Genomic DNA, 18192 nt, shown 5'->3' with positions numbered 1-18192 from the left:
AGTGATCCAGCAGCCAGCAGACGACAACCATTCGTCCTGCAGGGTCTCTCCATATCACGAGCATAATAGCGATTCATTAATTAGCGGCATCGTCGACTGCCCCGACTCGCACGACCCCCGCGGATCTGCGCGAGTACCATCACCACCACATGGCAGCCGTTCGTACTTGTAGAGTCATCCACTTCACCTCACCAGTCACTTCGCTCCCAACGTCTCGGATCTGCGTCCACATGCAGCCGGCTAGCTGCTGCTGCTGCTGTCCGGCATGAGGCGACCGAAAGCCTGTGCGACCTGTCGGTACGTCTCTTGCTTGCTTGCTTCCATTCGCCATCATTGGACAAGGGTCTGGTGATGGTCGGCTGTTGGCTCGCTCATCAGGAAAACTCCCGCGTTTGTTTTCCTCTTTTCCTCCTCCTTCACCTTATGCCCAGCCTCATCCCTACTGTACTCCCCCGCCCCCAGTCCCGATCCAGATCCAGACCGATCCATTCTCTTGGTTCGCTGGATCTTCCTGTCATGCCTTGAAATGAGCTTTCCGTCGACGACTCACGTTTCCAATGTCCATGGACTGACCCGAGTCTCAACAGCGCCCGACGTCGCAAGTGTATCATCGAGCCTGGCCAGGAGCGATGCGAGCACTGCATCACACACAACACAGAATGTGTCCAGGAGCTGCCTCGTGGCGGCTGGTATGAACAGCGCGCCCTCCAGCAGAGCCAGCAGCCATCCCAGAGTCCAACAAACGGTCACTTGTCCTCGGGCGCACCGTCGCCCTCTTCTATCCAGCTTGGGACGCCGCTGCCCGGCATCGAGCTCATCCTCGAGCTCGTCTACTTGTACTTTGACTATGTCCACGATCAGTTCCACAGTCTCTTCCATCGCCCCACCTTTATCCAAGATGTCACCCAAGGCCACGTCCCAGAAGGGCTGCTCTATGGCATCCTCGGGCTCGCCGCTCGTTTCTGCACCAACCCGGCCCTCGAGGGCACGGAGCCTCGGGACAGAGGCCGCAAGTTCATGCTCGAGGCGGAGAAGCGACTCAACATCCGACACATCCACCTCGATACCGTGCGCCTCGCCGTCCTCCTGGGCGCGGGCGCGACGGGCGATGGCGACACAGAGGCTGAGAACATGTTCTACACCATCGCCTGCCGCATGGCGCAGATGCTGGGCATGCCGCACCGGCCAGCTGCTTGTGCCCTGGACAGGGAGATAGACATACGAGGTGAGTAGTAGGCCTGACGGGGCCCTGCCAGAACAGACCGTTGTCCTCGAGTCTGAAAACCCCGACTAACCTCGCCCCCAGTCTGGTGGACGCTCTGCATGATCGACGTCTGGTCGTCTACGGCCGTCAAGCTGCCACGTATGCAGCCCGTTGACGGCGACGGCGCTCCCTTGCCCTCGGACGACCTCCCCTTCCTCCACCTCCAGCGCGGCGTCACCACGCCCGCGCCTCTGATCGAGCGCCGCTCCCCGCTCATCAGCCAGATGGTCCTCCTCAACCGCATCCTCCTCGCCGTCAACGACTTCAACCAGGCCTGCGTCGCCTCGCCCCCGTCCCCCGTCGAGCTCGAGAACGGTGTCCAGCTGCTCGTCCATCAGATGGAGTCCTGGCTCTCCAACCTGCCCCAGGACGTCCGCGACAACGCCGACAACTTCCGCTGGTTCAACCTCCACGGCCTCGGACGCCCCTACGCCGCCGTCTACCTCGGCTACTACCACTTTGGCCAGCTGCTCTACTACCAGTTCCTCCACGTCGGCAACGGCGTTCCCGCCGGCTCCCCGGCCCGCGTCTACTCCGACCGCTGCAAGTACCATTCGGCCCAGCTCTGCGACATGATCTACCGCGCCGTCTTCACCCCCGGCAGCGACGTCCGCTACCACATGGTCGGCCACGTCATCGTCATCGCCTCCACCGTCCAGATACACACCCTGCTCTTCTCCGACGACGAGACCCAGATCGCCGACGCCCGCCGCCGCCTCGAGAAGAACTTTGAGATCTTGCTGCTGCTGCGCCCCTACTGGCCCGCCCTCGACCGTATCATGGGCCGCCTCCGCGCCTTCCACGCCACCTGCCAGACCAACATGTCCTCCAGCTTCGTCCTCGACCGCTGGATGCTGCAGTTCCTCGTCGCCTTTGGCGGCAACATGGACGAGAAACCCGGCGGGGCCGCCGCCACATCCCCCGAGCTCGAGGCCTTTTACAATCTCGACTCGCTCATGTCTTCGTCGTATGATTGAGGGGGTGCGCGGTCAGTAGGCGTACAGTAGTCTTGGCTCGTTCTCGGACGCCCGGGTCTTCCTGTCGTACAATTTTACAGACGACTTAACCACGCACCATGTCCTCTCGTTGGACTAGCCCGATGAACAGGACCACGCGATGCAGATGACGCCGGCAAGCAGGTAGGGTGGACACGTTCGCACGAGCGTGATCGTCTGGTTGAAGCAAGGCGTCTCCACCGCCGCCGGGAAGAAGAAGTTTCCCAACCCGTTGGCAGTGCAGCATTAACACACAAAGAGCCACGCCTTGGGATCCTTGGCGGCGTCGAGAATACCACCCCATGACGTGTCTTGACCCCCGTGGCCCACCGTGTCACTCTACGTGCGCTCGTGGGCGAGGGTCAGAAATCCGTGGCAGCAACAGAAACGACAGGTCAAGATATGCGCCACGCACCAGGCAGTTGAGCCAGTACATAAGCCACAGGGCGGGCATATTGTACCAGTCGAGCTAGCGCGCCACCGCAATTTCGCAAGGGTTCGTCTTGTCGTGGGCGCCAGAGTAGTCGAGCTTTCGATACGCCACCTTGCGCCTCTCCTCGACAAAGACAGACGTCACTGGGTCTACCTTTTTGGTACTGGGGACGGGCCCCGTTGATGCCATGGCGAAGACCTCTCTTGCTGCTCGCTACAGTGGTGTCGAGGGAGGAGAAGGGGAATGAGGGATGAGCACAGGATGATGGCAAGTTAGGACAGAGATGGAGGTTTGCTTGTATTCACATGAGTTCCCTCTTGCGCCAGGGGCCCCCATTATTGTGCGCCAATACAGTCATGTCTTCTTGATGAAGATCAAGCGCCCCTTGCGCATTCGTACTTTCCTGCCTTGGAGGATTCGTGCTGCTCGGTCTTCATCCATCTTGGGAACCACCGCCGCTAAGCCTGGGGTCTGATTTAGCCAGTGACATGGTCCTCGAATGATCGAAAGAGGGACAGAGGCGGCAGCCTATGCTAGATGTCTGGTGACTGTCGACTGCTCCCGGACTCCCAATGAAGCACCGGCGAAGGATCCTCTCGTTGCTGGAAACGCACACGGCGATCACTTGTGGGACTTGGGGAAGTGCCGTGCCAAGACTCAACAGTCTCCTCTCCTTTTTCGTCTCCCCAGGATCCTCATTCCCCGCACACATTGCGATTGGGGCGCCCGGCAACTTCAATACCCAGCTGGGAGTATTCGATGTCGGACTTTTGCCAATCCCGCAACGAATGGAAATACTCCTCGCTGGCCAAGGCATCTACGTGCTCCAGGTCTCGACACTACTGGTCAAATCAGCTAGACAATCTTGCTTGGGTACATGCGTATGCAGATTGGCTCAAGTACCTAGCCGACCATGCGTATGCAGATTGGCTCAAGTACCTAGCCGACCATGCGTCTCACGACCGCTGTCGTCGCCCTCGTGACAGCCACGGCCAATGCCTGCCTAGCCAGCCAACGTGACGAGACTGCCGAAGTCCCAGCTGTGCGCACATACTTTTATGCAGGCGGCCAGTATGCCGATGATGGCGCGGGCGGTGAGATCTTCCGCGACCAGATGTATGTCGAGAAGCTCGTCCCGGCTGTCCATGGCATCCCCATGAAACAGACGCCCATTGTACTTATCCATGGCAAGGCACAAACAGGCACCGTAAGTCTTCACTGTCCCGGTTTTTTTTTAAAGTCACAAGAAGAAAGTAAATACTTAAATAGACCTGGCAACTAAGAATCACAGAACTTCCTAAACAAGCCAGACGGTGGTCGCGGTTGGGCATCCCAGTTCCTCAGTCAGGGGTATCAAGTCTACATAGTCGATCAGACCCTTAGAGGCCGTTCAGCATGGCTGCCGGGTCATAACGCCACGCAACCTTCCACGTATGCAGCCGAGATTATGGAGCAGCGCTTCACGGCCACCTGGAATGCCACTCTCTGGCCCCAGGCCCAGAATCACACACAGTGGCCTGGCAGTGGGAAGCGCGGTGATCCCGTCTTCGACGCCTTCTACAGCTCCAACGTGCAGTTCATCAACAATGCCACCTACCAGCAGGAGACCATGCAGGCTGCTGGCGCCGCTTTCCTCGACACGATCGGGGGGCCTGTCATTCTCATCGGCCACAGCCAGGGTGGGATCCTGCCTCTCCTCCTGGCCGATGCCCGACCTGAGCTCACACAGGCTCTGGTCCTGCTTGAACCTAACGGGCCTCCCTTTCGAGATGCTGTCTTCAGCACAAAGCCCGCGCGGGCCTGGGGCTTGACCGATGTCCCTCTCACCTATAGCCCACCAGTCACTGACCCTTCGACCGATCTCGTCCAGGAGATCCAACCCGCGCGGGACGCAAATCACGTCGAGTGCGTGCTGCAGGCTCAGGAGCCCGCACCTCGTCGGCTGACGAATCTAGAGTACAAGCCCATTCTGCTTGTCACGGGCGAGGCGTCCTACCACGCCCCATACGACTATTGCGTCGCGAGATATCTTCGACAGGCGGGCTGCTCGCAGACGCAGCATCTCGAGCTTGGGCAGGTTGGGATCCACGGCAATGGTCACATGATGTTCATGGAGAAGAACAGTGACCAGATCCAAGCTGTCATTGAAGAATGGGTGCGATCAACGTGATAGCTCGTTGATCAAGACGGCTGGACCTCGCAGGAGCGAGCACTCACCTTAAACAGCACTTACAACCTTCAGATAGTAGAAGCATAGCAATTCATTTCCTGTTCGGCTTATAATCGCTTGTGAAAGACTATTCTGATCCGCTCCTCTTCGCTCTTAAACAGGAGACAGCCGGATAATCAACAAGGCAGCAACTCAATTCGCCAAGACGCCGATTCATCTCTTTGCATCCCGTTCGTAACTGAAAGAAACCAAGAAAGGGAAAATCCAAGCCAGCCTGGGCAAACACGTGGTATCAATCGCTTCAGCCACCGCAACCTGCGCCCTTACTGGGTCATCTGAACGTCGTCCCTGTCCTTCTCAACCTGGGGAAGAATGGCGCCCGAGGGCTCTCCGCTATTGCTGTCACGCTTTTTCCTCCCCATACGCTCGCACCATTCTTCGGCACTGACAATGGTCCCGTCCACGATGCCACTGACTTGGGACACCATGTCGAGTCCCTCCTTGGCAAGAACCAAGACCTTGTGAGCGCCTTCACGGACAGCAGACTCACTGTCCTGGGCTTCGGACTGGTTCTCAGACATGGTGGCGTAGCGGAAGCGCTGGGGAAGGCTCGTCAGGTGACTGCGAACCAGCACGCGCGCATTCTCGGGCAGGGCGCCTCCGGCGTAACGGGAAACCATATTAATCGCATCATGCAAAGTCTTGAGCACGTCTCCCTTGAGAGTGTTAATTCGGGAGGCCAATTCGGCTCGAGAGGGTTGCTGTTCCCCTTGCTCTCCCGTCGGCTTTTCGATCATAGACACCTCTTGTTTCTCCGCATCCTGCATTGGGGCGGTCTCTTCGTCGCGCGGCTTGTCGTACTGCTCCAGAGTCGTTTTGAGCGAGCCAATAACACCACCCATGTGTCCATTGGCCCAGCGTAGCCACTTGAGACAGTACTTGAGGCTGCGCAGGCTCTCATCGCTCATGGCCACACTGAGCCCGGATGTCGACATTATAAGGCGCGACTGCCAGGGTGTGCTGCCACGGTCTACGTCGCCGGCCCGAGGATCTGTCGTTTCCGTGTAGGCCGGGGCGTGCATCCCGTCGTAGGCTGGCAGGGTATCCGTCGTGCTTGCGAACGAGGGTCGACGCTCCCCTCTGGGGGCACCTGGGTACGCGTCCTGGATCTTGCCAACCTCTATGAGGGCGGCGACGTCCTGGGCCTCGAGGCGTCGTTTGGTCAGAGGCTCAGACTCGGCTGGATTCACTTTGCGTCGCTTCTTAGAGCTTGACGAAGCCTCGACATCCGAGTTCTGTCTCCTGCCAGCACCCAAAAACCATCGCACGCCACCTTCCACGCCAGTCACACGGCCGACAGAGCCCACCGTGTTGGCAATGGGGCTCAAGTAACCCTCGACGTACTCTGCGCTGGATTTGAAACGAGGCGAGAAATTCTTGGCGCCTCCGTAAGCGGAGCTCGCATTCTCAATGGTTGTTGCCAACAGCGGATGAGATGTCGTCAATAGCGAGAAGAGAGGCTCTACCTCTCCTTGCCGCGCGTGCGACTGCGATTGCGATCGACCCAGCTGCGTTGCTAGCGACGGCGGGCTCAGTGGAAGGCCAGCATTGCTATCGGATGGTGAAGAGACGAAGTCTACTAAATTGTCAGTCAAATAATCGCAGTGGGAGCCAAGGCCTTTACATACCGGCTCGAAGATCTCCAAGGGCTTCAGCCGCAATGCGAACATCGGGATCGTCAATGTTGACGCTAGCCGACCTCGCGTCCGCGCGGTACTCGGAGGATGCTACGCTCGACACGCTGTTGCTTCCATAGTTGTCCGCCTCCGCGAGGGACCTGAAATCGGAACGGTAGACTGGTGCTGGGGGCGCTGGCATTTCTTGTGCGGTGAGTGCACTCGGGGTGCTCCATTGGGGTGGATAGTTGGCCATCTCAGTCGTCTCGGTGCGTATCGGGAGGGATTGGACACCCGCGAGTTGGCTTAGGGGCGGGAGCACATGGCGCTGGCCGTCGTTCTGTAGTGATATTGGGGGGATGGCGCTCGCCTCCATTCGTTGCGCCGTGCTCGAGTTCGGGGTCGTCGCTTGCGAGTAAGCAGGTGGAGGTGGAGCCGGGTGAGGCGACGAGCGAGGGTGGTGGGCGTGCGACGAGCCGTCATGAGCGTGCGAATTGGCACCCTGGTCGGCTGAGGGTGCCATGTCGCCTGTGCTGTGAGCGTATGTTTCTCGAGTATGAAGTTTGGCGACTCGAAGATGCCGGTAGAGATTTGATAATAATGGGACTGAAGTCTGTGCCTTGGAGTCTCAAGATGGGGCAGGTTGGTGGCCTCTGGTTGTTTGCGCGAGCATGTGATTCTGCCCAGCCTTGCGGGCGGCGCGATCGGCGATAAGCCCTGCCTTACCTTACACTGCTGGGCCTAGCGATGATAATCACAGGGCACCCAATGACGACCGTTTCGAACTCGCGAGTCAGGAATTGAATGTGATCATAAAGTAGGCGGGGAAAAGAAGAGATGCGCCTGGGTGAAATGCCTTTCATCCTGGAAGATGGGGGGGCGCCAATTATGTCCGCAGGACGCCTCCCAAGCTCAGGTTCCGTCACTTCCATTTTCACAATGCTCTAACTTCTAAGCGGGCGTTTAGCGTAGACAGCTGCTGCAGGGTCCGCGCCGCGCTCGTTTGACCTTTGCCCGCCTGTCGTTACGTCTAACCTCTTTAATTAATTTTGACGGTCCCAAATGCTGCCGTGTGATGAGGCTAGTTGGCAGTTTTGCGAATCGCCAATACTAGCGGTGGCAATTGCATGTGACAAGGCCAGGCCGAACCCAACAACTGCCTTCTCACTTGGCTCATGCAGCATCACGCCGACAATCACGCCCTGAAACTCACGACTAACCCCGCGTTATTCTAGCGACGCCGTCGGCCAACTCGTCTCCGGCGAAGCTGGTTGCCGAAAAGGTTGGCGATGCGTCTTCGTGTCCGCCTCTAGTACGCCACTCTTTGCACGTGTCAGACAAGGATCCCAGGTTAGGCCCGTTGGGGCCCCACATCTGAGCCGGCACAGCAATCACATGTCTGAAGCCTACCTTACCTTGGAGAATGTTCGTTAGTGCGTGGCTGGATCACCCGCGAGGACGCTAACAGAGGTGTCCGAATTTTCAGTTCGAGCTAATACCGGCCTTTCGACTCCGGTCCTTGGTCACCACCACCACCTCCGACAATGCATACCCTAGAGTTACTAGCAATCATTGACCCTACCTGGGCTTGCGATGCTGATACAATGCATTCGCAGGAACAGCCAGCTGTGGCTGCCTACCATTGTCTAAAAGTTCTTTATTTCGACGTTGGTGCTGGAGAATGTTGTCGAGGCGCACAATGGGACCGCACACTCAAGGTTGCCGTCCTACTTCACGTGTTGTAAGCGACCGTGAAGTCAATGCCGACTTCGAGACAAACGACCCAACAACGCAATCATCAGTTTTGCAAATTTTTGGGCACCTGGATGGCCAGAACCAAAACAACAGCTCTTCCGCATAAGGCAAAGAAGGCCGCCAAGTCTTCTGTCAAGTACTGAACGATATAGCACCGTCATGGGCACATGCGCGGTGCTGCTGTCGGAGGAATCATGCCAACGAAAACCAACTCCGTGGACGCAACTACACTCGTTGCGCAAAGAACCCTGATAAAACAATCATGACGCCATGCACTTGACGAGGTCACTTCAAAATGTCTGGTTCCTCTGACGCCGCCCAAGCCACGAGATGGACGCAAGTCCTAATTTGGGCAGCTCTTATGGAACCATAGAAAATTTCCCTCCTTCTCCGCGCCTCGAAATCGCGTGTCTCAACCACGAGCTGCGGATTGGAAGTGACAGAATGCCACAACCGGTTGCAAGCTGAAAGATGGACCGCACTGTCTAATGGGCGCGTTGGGAGAGGAAAGGAAATTCGAACGCGAGTGAGGCCTGCAAATTTTGGTGATATGGCACATGTCACGTGGTAGCACGCTACGCTAGTACGGGACTAGTCAAGTCGACAAGGTCCCGGGGTTGAGCCGGCCAACATCCAAGCAAGCCAGTGGAAGCTTGGGCGTAATAGCCTGACCCCCTTGTTGGAGTGGCAGCCTGCGGTGAGACTGGTCCAAACATTGACAGTTGGACGCAACCGCGATGTCACGATAATTGTCCAGCAACCTCTCCCGCGCCCACCCACGAAACCGACGAGCTTGACGGACATGTTGTTCAACTGAGATTCCCCGCACGATAGAGGACCTGATTTGCATGTACAGCGAAGACCTCGAGCGACCTACTCCTGGCCGTTGCGCCAAACCCGCCCATTGTCGCACACGACCTCCTGCCCCGCGACGGTAGCTCAGTCTCCCAACCACTGCAATGGCGTCTGCACTTTTCTTTCTCGACCTGAAGGGCAAGGTACGGTTGTGTAATCGAGGCTTTCAAGGGACCTTGCCAGACTGACACGACTGGGCAGACCCTCCTTGCTCGTAATTACAGAGGTGACATCCCCATGTCAGCCGTGGAGAAGTTCCCAGTGCTGCTATCGGATGCGGAAGAAGAGTCCTCGGCTGTGCCTCCTTGCTTCTCGCACGAGGGCATCAATGTGAGTTGTCCGGCTGCGGGGCGTTGCGCAATGGACCTAGCTAAACTTTGAAAGTATCTCTACATTCGCCATAACAACCTCTACGTCCTCGCCCTCACAAAGCGAAACACCAATGCGGCCGAGATCCTCCTGTTCCTACACAAGGTCGTCGAAGTCTTCACCGAGTACTTTAAGATCCTGGAGGAGGAGTCCATCCGAGACAATTTTGTCATTATATACGAGCTGCTCGATGAGATGATGGACTTTGGCTACCCGCAAACCACCGAATCGAAAATCCTCCAAGAATACATCACACAAGAATCACACAAGCTCGAGATCCAGGCGCGGCCGCCCATCGCAGTCACCAACGCTGTCTCGTGGCGTTCGGAGGGGATCCGATACCGGAAGAACGAAGTCTTTCTGGATGTTGTCGAGTCGCTCAACCTGCTTGTCAGCGCCAACGGCAACGTGCTACGCTCTGAGATTCTGGGGGCCATCAAGATGAAGTGCTACCTCAGCGGTATGCCTGAGCTGCGTCTGGGCCTGAACGACAAGGTCATGTTCGAGACGACGGGGCGCTCCACACGGGGCAAGGCCATTGAGATGGAGGACGTCAAATTCCACCAGTGCGTGCGACTCTCGCGCTTCGAAAACGACCGGACCATCTCCTTCATCCCCCCCGACGGCGAATTCGAGCTCATGTCCTACCGCCTCAACACACAGGTCAAGCCCTTGATCTGGGTGGAGTGCGTCGTCGAGTCGCACTCGGGCTCCCGCATCGAGTATATGCTCAAGGCCAAATCGCAGTTCAAGCGCCGCTCCACCGCCAACAACGTGGAGATTATCGTCCCCGTGCCGGACGACGCCGACTCGCCCCGCTTCCGAACCAACATTGGCTCCGTGCACTACGCGCCCGAGCAGAGTGCCATTGTGTGGAAGATTAAGCAATTCGGCGGAAACAAGGAGTTCATGATGCGTGCCGAACTCGGTCTGCCTAGTGTTAGGGGCGACGACGAGACGGGCGGAGGCATGACGGGCGGCTTCGGTGGCAGCATGGGTGGCGCGGGCGGCAAGGCGGGCAAGCGACCCATCCAGATCAAGTTCGAGATCCCCTACTTCACAACCAGTGGTATCCAAGTGCGGTACCTCAAGATCACAGAGCCAAAGGTACGTGCATCGCTCGCAGCGGCCAGGCCAGCGCTAACTTGTACAGCTGCAATACCCCTCCTTGCCTTGGGTTCGATACATCACACAGTCAGGCGACATTGCAGTACGTCTGCCGGACGTGTCCTGAAACGTGAGCCTGTATATACGATATCAATCTAAATCTTATATGCACGTCCATGTACGGGCTTCCATTAGGTATCCTCTCAGGTTGAGGCGGTACTTGCGCCACGGCGCTGGAAGAGAGGGCACCCACCCGCCTGTCCGAGACTTGATCATTCTTTGCGATTCAAGGCGTTCAGTGAAATGGGGGAACGCCCCCCGGCAGATCTCGCATTGTACTTAGACGCCGTAACGACCGTGGTATAGACAAAATTCATATACTATCTGTACTTGTATGCCTCTCTACGCAGCATGGCTAACCCTCGCGTATAGCCGGACTGCCAAAGAATTCAAAGTTGGACAGCTTCTCCCTCGTCGAACCCTGTGGATTCCACGGGTCAAGCGACACTGTCACGAGCACCCCTCTCGGGCGTTCCTCGACGGATCTTGTCCCTACCAAGCCAGTCCTGTTAGCTCGTTTCTTAGGATGCCAAAGAAAGACCACAACTCACAACCGCCTGTCTTGTCGTTATGCAGCCATTTCCCGTATCTCCACCGCGCATTATGGTTCAGGAAGACCGTATGCGCTCGTGAAATGCAGTCCATCTCCACAGGCGCGGTGAAAGTCATCAGGGCAAGCAGAATGGTGAGCTCGCCACCCAGGCCAGCCGATCTCGGCGCGTTGCTCAGGGGGCTGTCGTACGTAGTCGGCACAAGCTTACCGAGCCAACTGGCATGCCTCCCGGCGACAAACGGCCTTGGTACGCCTCCGATGTGTGCCGCCGTCAGGCTGCTGGAGAAGACAGCCTGGGAAACACCCGTAGGCGTCCTGTCGGCGCCCAGCGGGGCAAAGAAGCGCAAGGGCTGCCATTTATGGTCCTCTGTCTGGCCTGAAAGCTCGCCGTGGTAGTATGTCTCCTGCACGGAGGGATCTGTCTTGACCATGGCGAATGGCATTAGGGGGTTGCAAGAGAACACGGCGCCTTGGCTGTACGTGACCGCCACGCGGGGCTCGTGGTCGACCATGTAGTTGATGCTGCCGACTCTGGAAATGTCATCTCGCATCCACGCGCATTGGTCGGCTGCTGCCGTGACGATGCCGTTGTCGTAACGCATCACACCACTCGGTCGTTCCTGTTCTGTAAGATAGGCATGGGAAGTATCCGGCGGCCCAGGCTGGCCCCACGAGTCGGTGAAAATGTGAGTGGTGACCAGCTCTGTGATGACAAAGAGGAAGGTCAGTCCTCGATCGGACGAGCTGCTGGTGGGAACAGAAGCACTAGACGCTTTGCCAGACTTCTTCTCCCGGTGTGGTGATTGCTTCCTGGGGTCTGAGGAGCGTGACTGGTCCAAGTTAGTCTTGTCAAATCTTTGACATCATCAACAAAAGGTTTACACTGGAGTCTTTCCCCGTATCAGGGGTTTGGGCCGCGAAACTGCGTTTGTCTTGCTTAGAGCCCATTTTGTTCTCGGAAAGGCCGCTTTGACTGCCTCATATCCAGAAATTGTCCTTCTTGTAGCGCTCATGGACAGCTTCTTATACTCGAGCTGGCGTCTGAGATTGAACACTTTGATGCCCGAAGCAAGTCCACGAAGAAGGCGTCGGACCAGTTGGGCGTTCCCAACAACACGACCCTGGTAGACAGCAGTCTCTGGAACAGTACGGTCAAGTTGACATGACTTCATGTTATCTTGGCGTCGAGCGACCCCCAATCGTCGATTCTGATGTCCGTTTCGACATCACCCAGACCAGGTCCCATAGTGAGCACTCTTTGCACTTGTCTCACCGCCTGCAAAGCCCAGCGCATCACTCTGCGTCCTTAACCCCGACACTCGCAGACTCAGGCAGACTCAGGGCCATTTCAGCGCATCACTATCTGGAAATAGAGGCCGAGAGGCCGGCCAGTAGTGTGAGAGACGCGTCTGACTCGTCCAGATTACCGTTCCGGCTTGGGGGGCCAACGGACCATCCCGGGACGTGAATTGAGGAGGTGGTGTGCTTCTCACCAGGGCAAACGAAGAGGAAGCGATGGGCCATTCTCGATCTGGCGACACCATCTTTCTGCACTTGAGAATGATGTGCTGGCGGGAAGGCTATGAGTATCCGTTCCAAGGATGCCCTACTGAGCAAGCCACAAGCCCCCATCGCCACGATGCAGCTGGAGGACATAGCCCCTGAGCGAGCTGACAGCACCGCTGCTCAGTCCTCCATCATCCCAACCCCCACGGCTTGATCAGACTGGTATACCGTAGGCGTGCTCTCGTCTCGGTGTGAATAAAGGTCGCCAGTGAGTGTCGCTGCCTCGAGCACTGATGCTGAGCCCAACAACATCGTCAGCACAGTCGAATGAGTTGCATCTTGGCTATGCGACTCGCTATGGTGTGTTACACAGGATGCCTTCTAGGACCTGACACAAAGTCGACGTTGATGATTTGATGGCCGGGCGGGTGAGTTGGCGGTGCTACACAGACAAGGAACTCTTGGAATTGTCCACAAGGCGACCAGGCAAGATCGTGTTGGCCAAGACACAGATGTTGCTCCATCATGTCGGTGAGGAGGAGGATGGATGTTGTAAGCTCAGCCTCGCTCGCAGCGACGTCGTTTCACCGGTTTAGATCGCCATGGGCTTTTCTGCGCAAAATCAATCGACACACGTGATTTATTAACGCGGAGATCGACGTGGGCGCCGAGGAATCCTTCTTGGGAGAAGAGACGAGAGACGGACCAGACTGGCGGTGCGGTCGCGTGGGCGTCGTTGGGCAGCATTGCCTCAGCCTGTGTCTGTACTTGGACCGGTCAAGGATGATGAACGTTGTCGTTTCGCCAAGCAGACAGTAATCAATGATGTAGTTGGAAAAGGACCGAGGGACACTGAGGAAAAGTATGTACATCACATTCAAAGTAAATAATCTGAATCACAATCAGGAGGGACGCGCGAGTCGAGGCATCATTTCATCTTATACCACAAACAACATGATATGCTCGTAGCAGCGGGAGTGTGTTGCAGACGGGACTCTGGGGTGACACAAGATACCTGTTTCGCATCCACACCTACATGTACATGACTACAAACACCAGAGAGAAATGGACCGGCATATGCCGCAAGGGTCTTATATTGACGCCGTCGACGATTGGTGGGCGTCGACGTACGCGCCGACTCAATTCGAAGTTCTCGCGCGCTTGCTCCCCTCCCCAGGCCCTTGATCTGACTGTGCGCCCATGGCTACAGACTGCAGCTTTTGCAAGACCATCTTCTCCCCCAGCCGCACGACGACCGCCATCTTCCGTCGATCCATGGCCCCCAGCGAGCTGAGCAAACGCTGGTCCTCTTCCAGCGACGTGGTGTATTTCGCCTGAATGTCGTGCACGATTCGTCGTAGTATGCTGATGGCAGCGTCCTCGCGCGGCCTCTTGCGATCTTGGCTGTACTTTTCCACATATTTCAGATACGCCTCAAGCAACGCGTTGAGCTCCTCGAGCGAGTCGCGCGAGAGATCCTGTGCCAACAATGTGCCATCGTCTTCCACGGCGCTCGTGTCCCATTCGATGACGGCGCCTTCGTCGGCCAGATCGCGCTCCTCGAGCTTTGCGCGCACTTTCTCCAGGACCGAGTCGTCGACTTGCAGTTCTGCTTTGACGGCTGCCTCGATGACCTCGGGGGAAATCTCGACCACGTCGTGGCGCATGTGCGCCTCGGTCACGTAGCCGTATCTCCTGAGCAATTCCGAGTTTGCTAGAGGACCGTAAAAGTTGAGAATCTCCTCTCCTGCCTTGATAGGCCTTGTGGCTGTTGCAGTCAATGAATCTGCAGCGTGGTTGATGACGGCCTGCACAGTCAGTCAGTCACGTCTCCTCTCGAAATGATTCGCTGACGACTCACATTGAAAACAGCGTCTGCGTTGAGCATGTCGGCCATGGGTACCATGCCCATCAAAAGCTCATCGTCGCGGTCCACTTGCCATCCATCCTCATTCTCGTCCTCCTCGTCGCTGTCGTCGTCCTTGTCCAGGTCAAATGCGTAGGACATGATTAAACTCCCCATGCGGTGGGCCAGCGCTACTAGCTGATCATCACTCACAGCTTCCTGTTGCGGGAACACTGAGGCATTCTGACGGATAACTGGGATAATCCTTGTCCTGAACATTTCCTCCGCTTCCTCCTTTCCGATCCTTTGACGTGTCGCGCTCCCCTGAAGCTCGTCGAGCTCCGCGTCAGACCAGAACATGGGCGTGTTGAAGCTCTCTGGGAGCACATCAAAATATGGCTTCCATGACGATGCATCGCCTTGGAGAAACTCGTACAGCATGACCAGGATCAAAGACGTCCATCGATCCTGCTTGACCGCGAAACCATTCTCTGGGTCAGCAGGCGCTTGATCCGCATCGAAAACTTGGGGCAGTGTTGACACAAGCGCCGAGGTCTGCTTGCTGAGGATGTGAGTTCGGGGGATTGTGAAGAGAATGCTGTCTTCCTCAATGTCTTTTGTGGCAACTGTTTGCGGTCAGCAGCAGGGACAGGTCATGGCATTGTCGGGGGAATCGTACTGATTCCTCGCCCAGCATTCGCGGAGCGCAGGTCGACAAGCTCGATGGCGTCCGAGAACGTAGCGCCAGGAATGGACTTGAACCACTCGAGGAAGGCCCGGGACTGCGAGTCGAAGTTTTGCGCAGTCATGGCGAGGAGTTTCACTGGTATATGCTTGAACGTGAAATACCAGACCATCACAGTGCTCGACAGATGTTCCGCGTTGTGAAAATTTGGCTGGTGGTGCTTTACACATACCCTATACACACCAAGACTACGACTACCCCCTGAATAAACAATACGTCGCTGATCAATCCTTACACCGTTTCCGCGCACATTCGTTTATTCCTTTGCAGCAAGGCCCACAATACTGTTTCCATCGTTACACACGCAAATGGTCTATCAAAGCACAATTTTACAGATAACACAGGGGGGTGGTACTGCTCAACCCTCCACCTCCTCCGTCTTCTTCCCCTTCTTAACCTCGCGTTTCCTCGGCTTGAGCCATTCTTCCATGCCCTCAGGCCAATAGACACGATTGTCAGGACCGCCCATCCCAAAATCCTCGGGGTTCACAACTCTCTCTGGCACCTCGATACCGTCGTCCTCGTTCACGCCATCCTGTTGCGTCGCTGCATTGTTTTCATCATCCCCTTCCTCGTCGTCCTCCTTCTTCACCTTTTGGCGCTTGCGTGGCTTGGCCTTGCCAGTCTTCTTCTTCATGACGGCCTTTCTGGGTTCGTCGTCGCGCTCAAAAGGCACAATGTCGTTAAACGTGGACCAGCCGGGCAGCTTGAAGGTCCGCATCAGTTCAAAGACGGCTTGCTCCTTGTCCTTAGCTTCGATCATGAGGTCCATGTCGTTGGGGCAGGGCGGCAGGGTACGCACGCGCGCCGAGTGTTTGCGTCGCTCTCGTGGGGTAATGGCGGCGGACGTCTGCTCGCTGTAGTGCATCTTCTGCCGGATATTTTTGCGCGACCACGTCTTGGCGATGCGGTCGTACAATCCGATAATGTCGAGAGTGCCCTCGCGCACACTGTCGTCGAAGAGGATGTTGTGGTGGTGGAAATCCAGCACCATGGGGATGTTGAGCTCCTCGCAAATCGGCAGGAGATCGTGCACCGTCCACGAAACGTCGTCGTTCTCCAAAACCAGCCTGTTCTTGACGTTTTGCGATACCGTTTTATAGTTCTCGCGGAAGCGGTCGAGGGTGGCCGCCTTGTCCCCGTACGTGCCGCCCATGTGCAGGATCATGACCGCATCCCGGTCCTGCTGCTCTGGCATCTTGAGCAGGGACAGCATTTCTGCGTGATACTCCAGGTCTCGTATCGCTGCCGTAATTACCTCCTTCCTCGGACTACCAAGTTGAGTGAATTGGCCCGGATGTGTCGTCAGTCGATGGCCCAGTTCCCCAGCAACTTTACCGGCGTCCGCCAGGGCTTCCGCGGCAAAGGGTTCCAGCGCGTATCCGTGCTCGGCATGGCTCGCAAAGGGGAACATCTCGCTGCTGAGTCGCATGAATCGGATACCGTACTTCTCGTTCCACCGCAGCATCTTGACAATGTCCCTGGCGTTGGCAAGGCCCATCTCTTGCAGGTACCTCTGGCCCCTCTCAATGTCCGCCGGCTGTTCCTTGTCAGGTCGGTTCTTTGTCGCATGCTCGGGCTCGTCGGGGTTGCGCAACGGGTGGCGATGCTCAACAATTGAGCTCATGCGACAGGTCCTGGAGGAGAAGACCGTTGGGTTCGAAGCTCTCAAATAAGTGTTGAGACATGCCTAGAGGAGGAGAAGGACGCAGTTAGCTTCCGCACGTATGTTTGAACAAAGGGGGTTGTCAGGCCGGGCACTTGACCGCGACGAATCCCAGGGTTGCAACATCTCACATAGCCCAGGCGACCTGACCACGGAAGTGGTAGAATCTCACTATTGACCGGGGGCGGTCGTCGCGCGCCCCTTTGCACCCCGTCGTCCTCTGCCTCGGCGTCCCTGGCGGCGGCAGCTATGTCGCCCTCTGCCAGCTCAGCCTTGCGGCCGTCCAAAGGTGCTTGCTCGACCGAGTTGGCGCAGCGATCTTCGCCCTCGTTTACGACTTGCTTGCCCTGTCGTGGTGGCAGGGTGGGATGGAGCGGCATGGTTGCGTCTCCGTCGGTCGCTTCATCGCCAATAGGTTTCACCTCTGACGTCTCGAGGGCCTTGCGCTGATTCCGGACCGTAGTCTGCAGCTCGCTTTCCATGGCTTGCAGATTGCGCACGGCGCGTTCCACATCCTTTCTGCTCTCGTAGGAGTTCTTGCCCCGGGCTCGTGGTCTTCTCTCCCCGTTCCCGAGTCCATCGTTCAGCACGCCAAGCTTGGCGGTCGGGTCGGCCTTTACCGCATCGGAGGCCGCAGAGAGCTTTTCCAGGTTGCGATCACTCCTTCGACGCGTTGGCTCGGTGGATGGGGGAGTTTCTTGCTGCGACATGTTCCTTTTACGTTTTGCGGGCATTGTAGTGAACAGTTGGGCGCGCGAGCGAAGCGCGTGGCCAAGCGAATCGGGTCTGGTTCGACAAAGATGTGCGATCTCTGTGCTCCGTAATGCAGAAGGGCGCATGTAGGACCCTGGATGATGAAGTTCTGTCGTCAACGGGGTATACTACGATGAATCAAGCAAAGTGAGAGAAGCAATAATAGGCCGGGGGGGAAGTCGAGTAAGGTGAGGTGCTTTACCCTTCTCCCGGAGGTTGCTGTCCGGAGGGAGGTCCATGTCAACAATCCAGTCAGATGGTGATGCGTCATGCGCCTCTCATGGGCTGCGTTACTCGTGGCGTCGGGGCTTTCTCTGGCCAGCGCCAGGCGGCGCATATTCGATCTGGGACACGATCTGACATAGCATCGCGATGCCGATGAAGTCATAGGCCTTCAAGGGGTCTGAGTAGTAGGCAAGCCTCTAATTTTTAGCCCCCC

At 57.0% G+C, this 18192-nt stretch overlaps 7 protein-coding genes across 7 annotated transcripts; 3 read left to right on the top strand and 4 right to left on the bottom strand.

Annotated features, from left to right (window-relative positions):
- Nucleotides 1-8: 8 nt before the first annotated feature.
- On the top strand, nucleotides 9-2284 carry F5Z01DRAFT_235563 (uncharacterized protein). The gene is made up of 3 exons (XM_046258359.1): nucleotides 9-297; nucleotides 588-1225; nucleotides 1307-2284. The coding sequence occupies exons 1-3, from the start codon at nucleotides 266-268 to the stop codon at nucleotides 2239-2241; spliced, it is 1605 nt and encodes a 534-aa protein (XP_046116122.1). The 5' UTR covers nucleotides 9-265; the 3' UTR covers nucleotides 2242-2284.
- Nucleotides 2285-2505: 221 nt separating this feature from the next.
- F5Z01DRAFT_676084 (uncharacterized protein) lies at nucleotides 2506-2881 on the bottom strand (the record flags this gene model as incomplete). The annotated part of the gene is made up of 2 exons (XM_046265213.1): nucleotides 2506-2598; nucleotides 2741-2881. The coding sequence occupies 2 exons, from the start codon at nucleotides 2879-2881 to the stop codon at nucleotides 2506-2508; spliced, it is 234 nt and encodes a 77-aa protein (XP_046116121.1).
- Nucleotides 2882-3404: 523 nt separating this feature from the next.
- Nucleotides 3405-5024, top strand: F5Z01DRAFT_235512 (Alpha/beta hydrolase family-domain-containing protein). The gene is made up of 2 exons (XM_046258357.1): nucleotides 3405-3899; nucleotides 3984-5024. The coding sequence occupies exons 1-2, from the start codon at nucleotides 3642-3644 to the stop codon at nucleotides 4860-4862; spliced, it is 1137 nt and encodes a 378-aa protein (XP_046116120.1). The 5' UTR covers nucleotides 3405-3641; the 3' UTR covers nucleotides 4863-5024.
- On the bottom strand, nucleotides 5024-7160 carry F5Z01DRAFT_235891 (transcription factor Opi1-domain-containing protein). Its single transcript, XM_046258363.1, has 2 exons — nucleotides 6551-7160; nucleotides 5024-6498 (listed from the first exon to the last, which is right to left on the bottom strand). Exons 1-2 carry the CDS (start codon nucleotides 7059-7061, stop codon nucleotides 5186-5188), a joined length of 1824 nt encoding a protein of 607 aa, XP_046116119.1. The 5' UTR covers nucleotides 7062-7160; the 3' UTR covers nucleotides 5024-5185.
- A 2092-nt stretch (nucleotides 7161-9252) lies between these two features.
- F5Z01DRAFT_682707 (Mu homology domain-containing protein) lies at nucleotides 9253-10751 on the top strand (the record flags this gene model as incomplete). Its single annotated transcript, XM_046265784.1, has 4 exons — nucleotides 9253-9291; nucleotides 9350-9478; nucleotides 9533-10624; nucleotides 10671-10751. The coding sequence occupies 4 exons, from the start codon at nucleotides 9253-9255 to the stop codon at nucleotides 10749-10751; spliced, it is 1341 nt and encodes a 446-aa protein (XP_046116118.1).
- Nucleotides 10752-10911: 160 nt separating this feature from the next.
- F5Z01DRAFT_235523 (uncharacterized protein) lies at nucleotides 10912-12292 on the bottom strand. The gene is made up of 3 exons (XM_046258358.1): nucleotides 12120-12292; nucleotides 11236-12067; nucleotides 10912-11176 (listed from the first exon to the last, which is right to left on the bottom strand). Exons 1-3 carry the CDS (start codon nucleotides 12183-12185, stop codon nucleotides 11040-11042), a joined length of 1035 nt encoding a protein of 344 aa, XP_046116117.1. The 5' UTR covers nucleotides 12186-12292; the 3' UTR covers nucleotides 10912-11039.
- A 1590-nt stretch (nucleotides 12293-13882) lies between these two features.
- F5Z01DRAFT_625863 (SET domain protein) lies at nucleotides 13883-17734 on the bottom strand (the record flags this gene model as incomplete). Its single annotated transcript, XM_046261453.1, has 6 exons — nucleotides 13883-14551; nucleotides 14605-15215; nucleotides 15269-15371; nucleotides 15825-15926; nucleotides 15975-17024; nucleotides 17132-17734. The coding sequence occupies 6 exons, from the start codon at nucleotides 17732-17734 to the stop codon at nucleotides 13883-13885; spliced, it is 3138 nt and encodes a 1045-aa protein (XP_046116116.1).
- Nucleotides 17735-18192: the final 458 nt, after the last annotated feature.

The sequence above is a fragment of the Emericellopsis atlantica genome (genome assembly GCF_019669845.1).
Source record: "Emericellopsis atlantica unplaced genomic scaffold F5Z01scaffold_22, whole genome shotgun sequence".
Taxonomy (NCBI): domain Eukaryota; kingdom Fungi; phylum Ascomycota; class Sordariomycetes; order Hypocreales; family Bionectriaceae; genus Emericellopsis; species Emericellopsis atlantica.
The sequence above is the reverse complement of the archived record's forward strand: the minus strand, read 5'-3'. Positions and strand labels throughout refer to the sequence as shown.

Excerpts from the sequence above, each read along its gene's own strand:
- F5Z01DRAFT_235891 (XM_046258363.1), bottom strand. The coding sequence starts at position 7,061 with ATGGCACCCTCAGCCGACCAGGGTGCCAATTCGCACGCTCATGACGGC. Across the intron at positions 6,499-6,550 it reads CCTTGGAGATCTTCGAGCCG|ACTTCGTCTCTTCACCATCC; the intron begins GTATGTAAAGGC and ends ACAATTTAGTAG.
- F5Z01DRAFT_235512 (XM_046258357.1), top strand. The coding sequence starts at position 3,642 with ATGCGTCTCACGACCGCTGTCGTCGCCCTCGTGACAGCCACGGCCAAT. Across the intron at positions 3,900-3,983 it reads GCAAGGCACAAACAGGCACC|AACTTCCTAAACAAGCCAGA; the intron begins GTAAGTCTTCAC and ends TAAGAATCACAG.
- F5Z01DRAFT_235523 (XM_046258358.1), bottom strand. The coding sequence starts at position 12,185 with ATGGGCTCTAAGCAAGACAAACGCAGTTTCGCGGCCCAAACCCCTGAT. Across the intron at positions 12,068-12,119 it reads ATACGGGGAAAGACTCCAGT|TCACGCTCCTCAGACCCCAG; the intron begins GTAAACCTTTTG and ends AACTTGGACCAG. Across the intron at positions 11,177-11,235 it reads TAACGACAAGACAGGCGGTT|GGACAAGATCCGTCGAGGAA; the intron begins GTGAGTTGTGGT and ends CTGGCTTGGTAG.
- F5Z01DRAFT_235563 (XM_046258359.1), top strand. The coding sequence starts at position 266 with ATGAGGCGACCGAAAGCCTGTGCGACCTGTCG. Across the intron at positions 298-587 it reads AAAGCCTGTGCGACCTGTCG|CGCCCGACGTCGCAAGTGTA; the intron begins GTACGTCTCTTG and ends GAGTCTCAACAG. Across the intron at positions 1,226-1,306 it reads CAGGGAGATAGACATACGAG|TCTGGTGGACGCTCTGCATG; the intron begins GTGAGTAGTAGG and ends CCTCGCCCCCAG.